Raw genomic sequence first — 13,973 nt, 5'->3', positions numbered from 1 at the left:
TGTAATTTTAGAAAGACATGAACCAACTTTCCTTAATCCTTAAGCTTCAGCCTAGCTTTCTTAGTCTCTTTTTTCTAGTGTTCCCTAAAAATATATCTCAATACATCTGCTTTCTTTCCTTTTATTATTTTCCTTAGCTGTGTTCCTTTTAGTCTTCTATGTTAGTTTTTTTTTTAATTACCATCTAAACAAAACTACCAGACCCGTCCTATGCCACACATAGCCTATCTGACTACCTCCTTTCCATTGAAACCTTTTTCTTTTCTTTTTATTTGAATTCCTAATTCATGACTTACTCTTTGTTGTTGTTGTTGGGTAGGCACAAGCATCACAGACAAGAATTCTGCCACTGAACCACCATCACACTGCCCTGTCTTATTCTTTTTTAACTTCTCAGTTTTTAGCTTTCTACTCTCTCTTCTACCACATGACCCTTAACTGTGGTCTTCTACTTCCTTCAGCCACCTAGTGAGCAAAACAGTTAAAAGTTCATAGAAAGACATTGATTTTTGAACAGTCTCTGTTGCTTTATTAAAAGAAAATGACATTATTTTTTAACTTTTTGTATTGTGAAATATAACACATATACAAAAAAGCAATGAATTTCCAAGTATGTTTTAATAAGTAGTTATAGAACAGATTTGATTAAAGTTTGATATGAATTACAGTTCCACGTTTTTACTACTAGTTGCTCCAAGACACTGGAGACCAAAAGAAAAACCAATATAATGATTCAACAGTCATACTGATTTGTTAAAACCTATATTCTCTGTTATCCTCCTCCTCCTTTTTTTTCTTTTTTGTAAAGAATAAGATATATACAAAAAAAAATCAATAAATTTCCAAGTACGTCACACAGTTAGTTGAGGAACAGGTTTCATAGTTTGGTATGAGTTACAGTTCCACAATTTTAGGTTTTTACTTCTAGCTGCTCTTAGGTATTGGAGCCTAAAAAAAAAAAATCAGTATTTCATATGTCAATATCAATGTAATGATTCAGCACTCATACTCATTTGTTAAACCAGACCTTCTCTGTATAACTCCACTTTGATCTTTCTCCCACTCTTTAGGGGTATTTGGGCTATGCACCTTCAACCTTTTTCCTATTGGAAGGGGCTGTCAATAATATGGATTAGGGGGATAGAACTAGTTGATATTCTAAAGAGGCTGGCCCCTCTACATTTCAGGACTTACCTGGTCTAGGGACCCATCTGGAAGTTGTAGGTTTCTGGAAAGTTACCCTAGTAGTGCATGGAACTTTTAGAATCTTATATAAAGCCCTTGGTATTCTTTAGGATTGGCAGAAATGGTTTGAAAATGGCATTATTTTTAATACATGTTTTTACAACATTAACTTTTAATATTTAGGCAGGTGCTGTAAAGGATTATATTAAGATGAAGCTTCAGAATGATTCACTTAAATTTCTGGTTTTTGCTCACCATTTGAGCATGCTGCAAGCTTGCACAGAAGCAGTCATAGAAAACAAGGTGTGTTACCATTTTTTATAAAAGCCTTTTTATAATACACAAATTTAATAGCCAAGCAACAGTTATAGTCTTTTAGAGCTTTTCTGTCTTCTTTAGGTGATGGTATATAAATTATTATTCTTTATTTTTCTTATAAATTATACTTTTATTGTAATATGCTGTTAAATTTTCTCTTTTATATCAGTCTTATAATTTTCCACTGATCAAATGATACAGAGTGATTAGATATGCTACCTTAATAGACTATAAAGTGAATTCTGATTATATTCCTGAGTATACCATTTGAGAGTGCTATGGGAATTAAAAGTTAACATTTTTGTCTATCTGCAAGGGTGCCTTAAAATGTGGATGATGCAGAGGGGAAAGAAATAATCAATTCAGCCGATTTTGCTGTCCAACTGCAGTTATACTTTTTAAACTTACAGCAACATACACTGTACAGAATATGATTATTAAGATTTAGTGATTAAAAAAATTTAGTGTTAACTGATTTGAAACATACAGACCAGGTAATCTATCAAGTTGACTTTACCAAACTCGCTTTCTTACTGTATCTTCTTAGGTCCACCTTGTTTTCTAACAGTCCTGTCAGTAAAGTGTCTTCAATGTGTTCTTTCTAAATTCTGAGGGCTTCTAGAGATGCTCAGTAGCAGCTTAAATTGTTTTAGCTTAATATACATATAGCAGCAGAGATACTTGTTTGTGTAGGTAAATTTTTTAATGGAGAGGTTAAAGTCATGTCTTTTAAAACTGCATACAATGTTTTCAGCCTCAGCTAATATGTTCATAAATATTATAAAAGAAATATTCCTAGCATTTCCTGCATAGGTTTATTGTAATATAGTAAAGTACTGTACATTAAAAGGTATTTTCTCATTGATTATCATGTAGTATCTATAAAATACCCTCTCAGGAAGAGTTAATTAGCTTTAGTAATTTTTAAATGATTGTTGAGTACAGTTTGAGTCATAATATTTTTTTATCTGATTCCATTATACCTTAAAACTCCTGGAACTGTTTCAAATATAGCAATCTGTCTTCACTGAAATGTTCAGAATCCTATTTAACATCAGTAAGAGTAACAGTTAGGTGGCTGTGGGATTGGAAGTGATTTTTCCTAATCTCTCCCTACCCTGACTGATAATTTGTTTTCTTTAGAAATACCCTTAGAGGATTTTATAGCCTCCCTTAGTGGATATTAAAAGAATCATGGTCAATTTATGTCTGTTTTGTGAAGACATCAAAAGTTAATAAGGACATTCTATTTAATCATTAGCTTGGGTATTCCTTTATAAAAGTGAATATCTGTGTGTCTCATCTATTTAAGGCTAAATTTTCCATATATGTACACATATGAATAAGACTATTTTAAATCCAGGGCTTATACTTTGTTTTTAGGAAGTTAAGTAATGGGTTCTTTTTAGCTATTTCTAATACATATTGTTTGCTGCTTTTTCTCAACTCAGTCATTTTTCAAGACACTTTGTTCAGCTTTGCCTTTATCATTTCCCTACTTTTGTGAGTGCCTTGGTTCTCCATCTCATTGGAGATGATCATATCACAAAGTTTTTAAAGTTTAATAGTTTGAAAAAAGACAACTCAAATGGTAGATTAAAAAAATATTTCCCCAAGTAATATATGGGATATTTCAGAAGTAAATGTACTAAACTTTATGAATCTTTAATATATATGGGAAATATGTGGGCAGAATAATTTTCTGCCTGTCTGACATGTCTGGATTTGTTTTTACTTTGCAATTAATGGTTCTGTAACTATTAAATTAGTCTGATCTATCATTTTAAGTTTGCATATCAGGTTACATAGAATTTTTCTGGAGCAGTGTTAACTTAATTCAGCAAAGGTATATGGTGCTCCTACTAATATGCAAGGCATTGCCCTTGACATTAAAGGTATAAAGATGAATTAGACATAGGACCTACCCTCAAATAGCTTAAAAGATTTTTTTTAAAAGAAGAAATTGTTATAAAGAGTTATTAAGAAACTTGGTTAAGATTCTTCTTATATACTATTTACCAACTTGTCATCGTAACAATTTCCATTTTTAAGGTGAACATAAAAATAAGGTGTAAAATATATAAAATGAGATGGTGCATATGAGCTTCTCCTAACTTGCCCATTTCCCTTGTTAACACTAGACTCGCTATATTAGGATAGATGGAAGTGTTCCATCTTCAGAAAGAATACATCTCGTTAATCAATTTCAGAAGGATCCTGAAACTCGTGTGGCTATCCTGAGCATTCAGGCTGCTGGTCAGGTAAGATTTTTTAGGTCTAAATTTTATAGTGAAATGTTGAAATAATAAAAAGCCCATTCATTATCCACAATTATAACATTTATATCTGGATATTGGTAATATTCTACTTCACAGAGCGTAGGAAGTGTAATAGAAAGCCTTAATACCTTTGATTCAAACCTTCCTAAACTTCCAAAGTTCCTAGAAGAGTTTAATTAATTTGACTGTCAGTATTTTCTTTTTCCTTCCTTTGAATTTGCATGGAATTTTCTCATACCTTTCTTATAGCACTTACCCTACTTAATGTTTCTTCAGGATTGGAGGGTAAACAGCTTCTGTCTAAGAACTTTTGATGGAGTTCCCTGGGTTTGTCCATATGTTTCATTTAGTTGAGGTTTGGATACAAATAAATGAAAACCTGCATTAAGAATGACTTAAGTGCACAAAGTTTTATTCTCTCATGTAGACAGCCCAAGTCTAGCCCAGTGGTTCCACAAGTCATTAGAATGTAATTCCCTTCTAGTCTTCTGCTACACCATTCCTGGTTGTTGTCTCTTGTCTAAGGTAGCTGTTGGAGCTCCTCTCTCACATCTGCAATCCAGACAGCAAGCTGGAGAGAGGGAGGCTGCAAATGAAATCTTTACTGCAGGAATCTCTGCTAAAAATTAAGTGTTATGTTACAGGGTGCACGGGTAGTTCAGAGGTTAGAATGGCCGCCTTTCATGCAGGAGACCTGGGTTCAATTCCCAGACCATGTACCCCAAAAAACAAAATTATGTGTTATGTTACAAAGGAGAAAGAAAAGAATAGATATTGGGGAAGACATGACAGGGGATCCTTCTAGATTTTTTGCTGCATAACATTCTAAAATATTTTAATGTAAATGTCTAATCCAGGGTATTTAATATAGGGAAAAGTAATTCAGTGTACTGCTGTGCATTTCACCTGGTACATGCCAAATCTGGCAACTTCTGGGGCCTCTGGAATCTGAACAAGGGCTCAAAGATCTGCCTTTATGCAGTAGTTGATTTATGTGAAATTGCATGTACATAGAAAGTCCATGAGGATGAAGCAGTTATAGAATTTACTAGGAATTCTAACCAAAATGAAGGTTGTCCCAACACTTTCCTCACATTAGATTAAATTTGCAGGAATCTGAGTTTTATATCTGTTAGAATATTCCAGCCATAGAGAATATTATTGAAATTAGAAACAAAGTACTCTTAGGGGAAATTATATGTAGGAAGAAGCCACACAGGAGAGTCTGGGATGGTCTGATAAAAGGCTTTTTAAAATTAAGAAAGTATAGGGCACTCACATTTTATTCAAGGCTGTATTCCTGAAGACCTTGTAAAATTAAAAATTTATTTATTTGATGACTAGTTTCTTCATAGAAATAAAGAAAGGTAGAAAGAGCTTTCTTATTGTTGCTTGTAAATCTTCCATTGTAGTTTAGGAACATCTTAGAGTGACATTGCTCTTGCCATTATATTTTCCCTTTGTTTCTTATATGGTCATATGATGATTTTTACATATTAAACATGTATATTCCTCTTTAAATACTCTCCTTATTTTTTCAGCATTATCTCCAATATTTTGTGGAATTCCCTGTCATATTGCAGCATAGTTTAAATGGTAATTGTTTGACTCTCTCCATGGTTTCTGTTCCATTTAACAGTTATTCCAAAATGATTGATTTTTCGGTGAGTTTTTCAGCTTCAGAACTAGTGCCTCCATTTAATGAATGCTAGTATGACTTTGTTATGGGATATAAAGATACTTTAAGTAAAAATAACAGAGCATATAAAAATAACAGCAAAGCTGTCACAAAAGTTACTCACACAAGTTCCAAAGCATGTAAACTACTGCATGGATTAGATGATACTCCTACTATTTCACTGCAGAAATAGTGAGTATTTCTGTAGACTACCTATCATCATTTACTTCTATATGGCAATAGCATGAGCATGAATCACACTTCACCCAGCCTCCCAGTTTTAAAATCATGCATTTTAATGCATTTTTAGTTTGAGGAGGTTTGCATTAATTCATGTATTGATTATAAAAGGAAACAGTTAATAGTTTTAAAGTGACATTATTTCAAACTTGGGTAAAACACAATTGCGCTATATATATAGAGAGAGAGACAGAGAAAGAGACAAAAGGCAGTAAACTTCAGGGTTCAGGATGTAACATGAGAAATTTTACAGGAAGAAAACAGTATGACTGGAGACATGATTTTCTTGCTTTATGGCACAGTGGTATGAATTAAATAAATAGAAGACATCAGTGCTCTCTGCCAAGTTGCTATGGATACCGTGTATAAGAAATTATATCCTAGTTTCTAATGTATTTTATTCAATTTTCCTGGTAATGTGAATCAAATGTTCACCAGAGGATAAAGTGATATATATGTGTGTGTGTGTGTGTGTGTGTGTGTGTGTGTGTGTGTGTGTGTATCAAGTTGACTTTTTGAAATCTTTCATTACCTTTAAATGTGTTTTTAGTTTTGTTGTTTTTGTGGTTTGTGTGGCTATCTTGTCTGCTTATTGCAATCTTCATTTTCCTGTCATAAATAAATTTTTCTTAATTTGGCTTAAAATGAAAGAATGATTTGGGGGCTTTTTTTTGGTTCTTCAGTCCTTCAGTGTTCTCTTGACCACTTAACACATTCAGAAAAACTTTATTATGTATGGCTTTATATTATGTTCTGTTTATTTATTTGCATCTCTTTTTCTTTGGTTAATTTTGCATAGGGTTTAACATTTACTGCTGCCACCCATGTTGTGTTTGCTGAATTGTACTGGGACCCTGGACATATAAAACAAGCAGAAGACCGTGCTCACCGAATTGGGCAATGCAGTTCTGTGAATATTCACTACCTCATTGCAAATGGGACTCTAGACACCCTTATGTGGGGAATGTTGAATCGCAAGGTAAAGCTTGAATTTAAACCAAATTACCAACTTACTCATTGTAGTCCATAGGCTACATGAATTAAAGCTGAATGTGAGTGTTTTCAGGCAAAGGATCCTTTACTATACCAGAATAACGGAGACCAAGTTTAGGTAAGGCTTCAATCAGCAGTGCCCTATTTGCTATTCTCTGTAAAAGAGAGGGGCGTGAATTTGCATTGTTTCTCCTCTCTTCCAAACCCTATTTACACCACTTCAAAGGGTCAGCTGCAAGGAACCATAATGCTTTCAAACCCCAGGTCCCTTGTATGATCTAATAGTAAATCCTTTCTCAGAAGAATTCTTGGATTCTCAACTAATTCTGGACAAAGGACAACCTATATCCATACTCTAGAAAAGATGGGAAGGACGTTGTTTACTTTGTCCCTTCAGCTGTGTCCTCTCCCCAACTGTGCTGGTTTGAAAGGATGTATGTACCCTAGAAAAGCCATGTTTTAATCCTAATCCCGTTTTATAAATCCCACCGTTTCTTCTAATCCCTATTCAGTACTGTATGTTTGAATCTGTAATTAGATCATCTCCCTGGAGATGTGACTCAATCAAGAGTGGTTTTGATTTGTGTTTGCCCTGCAAGTTTTCAGAACTTTTTGTGTCTTATAACTCTTGTCTTCCTTCCAACTTCTCCCTATGGAAATGAAAACCTGTATCCTGTGAATGTCCTCCTTTGCATATTGTCACCAGATAACTTGTTTTGAGCTTCATAGGTCCACACCCAGAAGAGAATTTTCCCACTTTAATATCATCTAAGGTGATGTGTATAGTTACCAAGTTGACAAGGGGTGGGCATGTGGTAGTTAGGTTCAGGTGTCGACTTGGCCAGGTAAAAGTACTTAGTTCTATTGCTGTAGACATATGCCAATGGCATGTGAAGCTCATCTGTTGCTGATTACATCCGTAGTTGGCTATGAGGCTTGCCTGCTGCAATGAATGATGTTTGATTTAATTGGCTGGAAGCTTAAATGAGAGAGGTCAGTGTAGCACCGCCCAAGCAGTTCAGCATACCTCATCTCAGTACTTGCAGCTCAGCATACCTCATCTCAGTACTTGCAGCTCAGCATACCTCATCTCAGCACTCACAGCTCAGCCCAGGTCTTTGGAGGTACAGAAAGCAATCACCCCTGGGGAAAGTTGTTGAAACTCAGAGGCCTGGAGAGAAGGCCAGCAGAGATCGCCCTGTGCCTTCCCATGTAAGAAAGAAGCTCAGTTGAAGGTTAGCTGTCTTTCCTTGGAAGAACTATATGTTAACTAAATAAATCCCCTTTTATTAAAAACCAATCCATCTCTGGTGTGTTACATTCAGGCAGCTATCAAACTAGAACACCAACCTGAGGGATATTTTTAGAAAGGACTTGACTAAGGATAACAGGATGTTTTAAGCACTAGGTATAGATTCAAATGGCCAGTCATATGTAGGTTGCATTTCAAAGTATATAATTAGAATAAGGTTTTCTGACCAAAGCAAGTAGCATAACTTCTCTAGTTAGACCATTTCCTTATTAAGCACAAGAATATTGATTTAGTATTTTTGTTGTAATTTTGAATAATTATCTTACCAAGGACCATAATGTGTTAAACAATATCATTCTCTTTGTGGATAGCTTGAGATCTCAATGCAAGGTGAAGTTACTGCTCAGTGAATGTCAGCTGTTAAAATGGCTGTCAATGGTGAACTGTTGTGAAATTCACATGCTTATCACCCTACAGGCTCAGGTTACAGGGAGCACCTTGAATGGTAGGAAGGAACAACTTCAGGCTGAGGAAAGTGATAAGGAAAAATGGAATTTCCTGAAATTTGCTGAAACTTGGACACCACATGAAAGTTCTGAAGAGCTCAAGAATGAAATTTTGTTCAGTCACGTATGTTTATGAGACTTATTTTTCTTCTGTCTTGTTATATCTGGAAATTATTACTTTGTTGTTTATTGTTTTATACAGAAATTCTCAATTATTCATGCTGTTGAAAGAAGGGAGACATCACCTAGAGGTGGAAAACCTCACAACCGAAAGATACTGATGAAGGGAGGCTACAATACTGGCTGGTATCTTCCAACAGAGTTGGAAGTAATTGTTCAGATTTTTAGATAAACAAGCTGAGTAGAATCCAACCTTCAGAACAAAATATAGAAGATTATCTTTATGACACTGAGAATAGAGAAGGATGTTTTATATTTGCCACAAAATACACAAACCATAGAGAAAAAGATGGAGATATGTGACTATAGCAAAATCAAAAACTGTTGTTCGACAAAATGTACCGTAAACAAGTCAAAGATTCAGTAAAAGATTTGCGTTGAATTCTAATATATATAAAAAATTTATACAAATCAATTAGTAAAACGCAAATGATCCAATAGAAAAATAGGCAAAGGATGTGAGCATCTGAGGAGACCCAAATAGCCAATAAACACAGGGGTAGGAAGACAGTTGGAAGGCCTGCACCTGGTTCCCTACCAACTGGTTCTATCATTGTCTTCTTAACCCTGCCATTCCATCACTTTTAAAATGCTGTGGTCTCTAGGGGGTGCAAGGGTAGTTCAGCTGTAGAATTCTCGCCTGCCATGCGGGAGACCCAGATTCGGTTCCCAATTCATGCACTTCCCAAAAATCAAACAAGCAAAACAAACAAGAAACAGGCAAACAAACTAAAAATTCAACAAATGGTGCTGCTATAACAAGATACTCACATGGAAAAAGAATGAAATGTGACCCTGCCATACAGCATAAAAAATAAAAAAGGAGGAAAAAATGCTCTGGACTCTATAAATGAATTTTTTTTTTATTAATTAACGGAAAAAAAGAAATTAACCCAGCATTTAGAAATCATACCATTCTACATATGCACTCAATAATTCTTAACATCATCACATAGATGCATGATCATCATTTCTTAGTACATTTGCATCTGTTTAGAAGAACTAGCAACACAACCGAAAAAGATATAGAATGTTAATATAGAGAAAAAAAATAAAAGTAATAATAATAGTAAAAAAAAAAATCTATAGCTCAGATGCAGCTTCATTCAGAGTTTTAACATGATTACTCTACAATTAGGTATTATTGTGCTGTCCATTTTTGAGTTTTTGTATCTAGTCCTGTTGCACAGTCTGTATCCCTTCAGCTCCAATTACCCATTATCTTACCCAGTTTCTAACTCCTGGTCTGTGTTACCAATGACATATTCCAAGTTTATTCTCAAATGTTGGTTCACATCAGTGGGACCATACAGTATTTGTCCTTTACTTTTTGGCTAGACTCACTCAGCATAATGTTCTCTAGGTCCATCCATGTTATTACATGCTTCATAAGTTTATCCTGTCTTAAAGCTGCATAATATTCCATCGTATGTATATACCACAGTTTGTTTAGCCACTCGTCTGTTGATGGACATTTTGGCAGTTTCCATCTCTTTGCAATTGTAAAGAACGCTGCTATAAACATTGGTGTGCAAATGTCCGTTTGTGTCTTTGCCCGTAAGTCCTTTGAGTAGATACCCAGCAATGGTATTGCTGGGTCGTATGGCAATTCTATATTCAGCTTTTTGAGGAACCGCCAAACTGCCTTCCACAGTGGTTGCACCATTTGACATTCCCACCAACAGTGGATAAGTGTGCCTCTTTCTCCGCATCCTCTCCAGCACTTGTCATTTTCTGTTTTGTTGATAGTGGCCATTCTGGTGGGTGTGAGATGATATCTCATTGTGGTTTTGATTTGCATTTCTCTAATGGCCAGGGATATTGAGCATCTCTTCATGTGCCTTTTGGCCATTTGTATTTCCTCTTCTGAGAGGTGTCTGTTCAAGTCTTTTTCCCATTTTGTAATTGGGTTGGCTATCTTTTTGTTGTTGTTGAGTTGAACAATCTCTTTATAAATTCTGGATACTAGACCTTTATCTTATATGTCATTTCCAAATATTGTCTCCCATTGTGTAGGCTGTCTTTCTGCTTTCTTGGTGAAGTTCTTTGATGCACAAAAGTGTTTAATTTTGAGGAGCTCCCATTTATTTATTCCTTCTTCAGTGCTCTTGCTTTAAGTTTAAGGTCCATAAAACCACCTCCAATTGTAAGTTTCATAAGATATCTCCCAACATTTTCCTCTAACTGTTTTATGGTCTTAGACCTAATGTTTAGATCTTTGATCCATTTTGAGTTAACTTTTGTATAGGGTGTGAGATACGGGTCTTCTTTCATTCTTTTGCATATGGATATCCAGTTCTCTAGGCACCATTTATTGAAGAGACTGTTCTGTCCCAGGTGAATTGGCTAGACTGCCTTATCAAAGATCAAATGTCCATAGATGAGAGGGTCTATATCTGAGCAATCTATTCAATTCCATTGGTCAATATATCTATGTTTATGCCAATACCATGCTGTTTTGACCACTGTGGCTTCATAATATGCCTTAAAGTCAGGCAGCCCGAGACCTCCAGCTTCGTTTTTTTTCCTCAAGATACTTTTAGCAATTCGGGACACCCTGCCCTTCCAGATAAATTTGCTTATTGGTTTTTCTATGTCTGAAAAATAAGTTCTTGGGATTTTGATTAGTATTGCATTGAATCTGTAAATCAATTTAGGTAGGATTGACATCTTAACTATATTTAGTCTTCCAATCCTTGAACACGGTATGCCCTTCCATCTATTTAGGTCTTCTGTGATTTCTTTTAACAGTTTTTTGTAGTTTTCTTTGTATAGGTTTTTTTGTCTCTTTAGTTAAATTTATTCCTAGGTATTTTATTCTTTTTGTGGCAATTGTAAATGGAATTCGTTTCTTGATTTCCCCCTCAGTTTGTTCATTACAAAAGTGTATAGAAATGCTACAGATTTTTTAATGTTGATCTTGTAACCTGCTATTTGCTGTACTCATTTATTAGCTCTAGTAGTTTTGTTGTGGATTTTTCCAGGTTTTCGACGTATAGTATCATATCGTCTGCAAACAGTGATAGTTTTACTTCTTCCTTTCCAATTTTGATGCCTTGTATTTCTTTTTCTTGTCTAATTGCTCTGGCTAGAACCTCCAACACAATGTTGAATAACAGTGGTGATAGTGGATATCCTTGTCTTGTTCCTGATCTTAGGGGGAAAGTTTTCAATTTTTCCCCATTGAGGATGATATTAGCTGTGGGTTTTTCATATATTCCCTCTATCATTTTAAGGAATTTCCCTTGTATTCCTATCTTTTGAAGAGTTTTCAACAGGAAAGGATGTTGAACCTTGTCAAATGCCTTCTCTGCATCAATTGAGATGATCATGTGATTTTTCTGCTTTGATTTGTTGATATGGTGTATTACATTAATTGATTTTCTTATGTTGAACCATCCTTGCATACCTGGGATGAATCCTACTTGGTCATGATGTATAATTCTTTTAGTGTGTTGTTGAATACGATTTGCTAGAATTTTATTGACGATTTTTGCATCTATATTCATTAGAGAGATTGGTCTGTAGTTTTCTTGTTTTGTAATATCTTTGCCTGGTTTTGGTATGAGGATGATGTTGGCTTCATAGAATGAATTAGGTAGTTTTCCCTCCACTTCGATTTTTTTGAAGAGTTTGAGGAGAGTTGGTACTAATTCTTTCTGGAATGTTTGATAGAATTCACATGTGAAGCCGTCTGGTCCTGGACTTTTCTTTTTAGGAAGCTTTTAAATGACTAATTCAATTTCTTTACTTGTGATTGGTTTGTTAAGGTCATCTATTTCTTCTTGAGTCAAAGTTGGTTGTTCATGTCTTTCCAGGAACCCGTCCATTTCATCTAAATTGTTGTATTTATTAGCATAAAGTTGTTCATAGTATCCTGTTATTACCTCCTTTATTTCTGTGAGGTCAGTAGTTATGTCTCCTCTTCCATTTCTGATCTTATTTATTTGCATCCTCTCTCTTCTTCTTTTTGTCAATCTTGCTAAGGGCCCATCAATCTTATTGATTTTCTCATAGAACCAACTTCTGGTCTTATTCATTTTCTCTATTGTTTTCATGTTTTCAATTTCATTTATTTCTGCTCTAATCTTTGTTATTTCTTTCCTTGTGCTTGCTTTGGGGTTAGTTTGCTGTTCTTTCTCCAGTTCTTCCAAGTGGACAGTTAATTCCTGAATTTTTACCTTTTCTTCTTTTCTGATATAGACATTTAGGGCAATAAATTTCCCTCTTAGCACTGCCTTTGCTGCGTCCCATAAGTTTTGATATGTTGTGTTTTCATTTTCATTCGCCTCGAGGTATTTACTAATTTCTCTTGTAATTTCTTCCTTACCCACTCGTTGTTTAAGAGTGTGTTGTTGAGCCTCCACGTATTTGTGAATTTTCTGGCACTCTGCCTATTATTGATTTCCAACTTCATTCCTTTATGATCCGAGAAAGTGTTGTGTATGATTTCAATCTTTTTAAATATGTTAAGACTTGCTTTGTGACCCAGCATATGGTCTATCTTTGAGAATGATCCATGAGCACTTGAGAAAAAGGTGTATCCTGCTGTTGTGGGATGTAATGTCCTATAAATGTCTGTTACGTCTAGCTCATTATAGTAATATTCAGATTCTCTATTTCTTTATTGATCCTCTGTCTAGATGTTCTGTCCATTAATGAGAGTGGGGAATTGAAGTCTCCAACTATTATGGTAGATGTGTCTATTTCCCTTTTCAGTGTTTGCAGTGTATTCCTCACGTATTTTGGGGCATTCTGGTTCGGTGCATAAATATTTATGATTGTTATGTCTTCTTGTTTAATTGTTCCTTTTATTAGTAGATAGTGTCCTTCTGTGTCTCTTATAACTGTTTTACATTTGAAGTCTAATTTGTTGGATATTAGTATAGCCACTCCTACTCTTTTCTGGTTGTTGTTTGCATGAAATATCTTTTCCCAACCTTTCACTTTCAACCTATGTTTATCTTTGGGTCTAAGATGTGTTTCCTCTAGACAGCATATAGAAGGATCCTGTTTTTTAATCCATTCTGCCAGTCTATGTCTTTTGATTGGGGAATTCAGTCCATCAACATTTAGAGTTATTACTGTTTGGATAATACTTTCCTCTACCATTTTGCATTTGTATTATATATATCATATCTGATTTTCCTTCTTTCTACACTCTTCTCCATACCTCTCTCTTCTGTCTTTTCGTATCTGACTCTAGTGCTCCCTTTAGTATTTCTTGCAGAGCTGGTCTCTTGGTCACAAATTCTCTCAGTGACTTTTTGTCTGAGAATGTTTTAATTTCTCCCTCATTTTTGAAGAACAATTTTGCTGGATATAGGAGTCTTGGTTGGCAG

The 13,973-nt window shown here is 35.0% G+C and overlaps 1 protein-coding gene across 10 annotated transcripts in view; it reads left to right on the top strand.

Moving 5' to 3' along the window:
• The window catches only part of ZRANB3 (zinc finger RANBP2-type containing 3), a 382,105-nt gene that overhangs the window by 309,477 nt on the left and 58,655 nt on the right, over positions 1 to 13,973 (top strand). For 8 of the 10 annotated variants that reach the window (XM_077153669.1, XM_077153668.1, XM_077153662.1 and 5 more), the window contains 4 exons: positions 1,369 to 1,488; positions 3,645 to 3,764; positions 6,500 to 6,679; positions 8,423 to 8,575. In XM_077153669.1, coding sequence (XP_077009784.1) covers positions 1,369 to 1,488; positions 3,645 to 3,764; positions 6,500 to 6,679; positions 8,423 to 8,575 — 573 coding nt within the window. Of the gene's footprint in view, positions 1 to 1,368; positions 1,489 to 3,644; positions 3,765 to 5,348; positions 5,447 to 6,499; positions 6,680 to 8,422; positions 8,576 to 13,973 lie in introns of those variants that run through there. The other 2 variants (XM_077153667.1, XM_077153670.1) reach the window with 2 other exon arrangements.

This window comes from Tamandua tetradactyla, chromosome 3 (genome assembly GCF_023851605.1).
Source record: "Tamandua tetradactyla isolate mTamTet1 chromosome 3, mTamTet1.pri, whole genome shotgun sequence".
Taxonomy (NCBI): domain Eukaryota; kingdom Metazoa; phylum Chordata; class Mammalia; order Pilosa; family Myrmecophagidae; genus Tamandua; species Tamandua tetradactyla.
The sequence above is the reverse complement of the archived record's forward strand: the minus strand, read 5'-3'. Positions and strand labels throughout refer to the sequence as shown.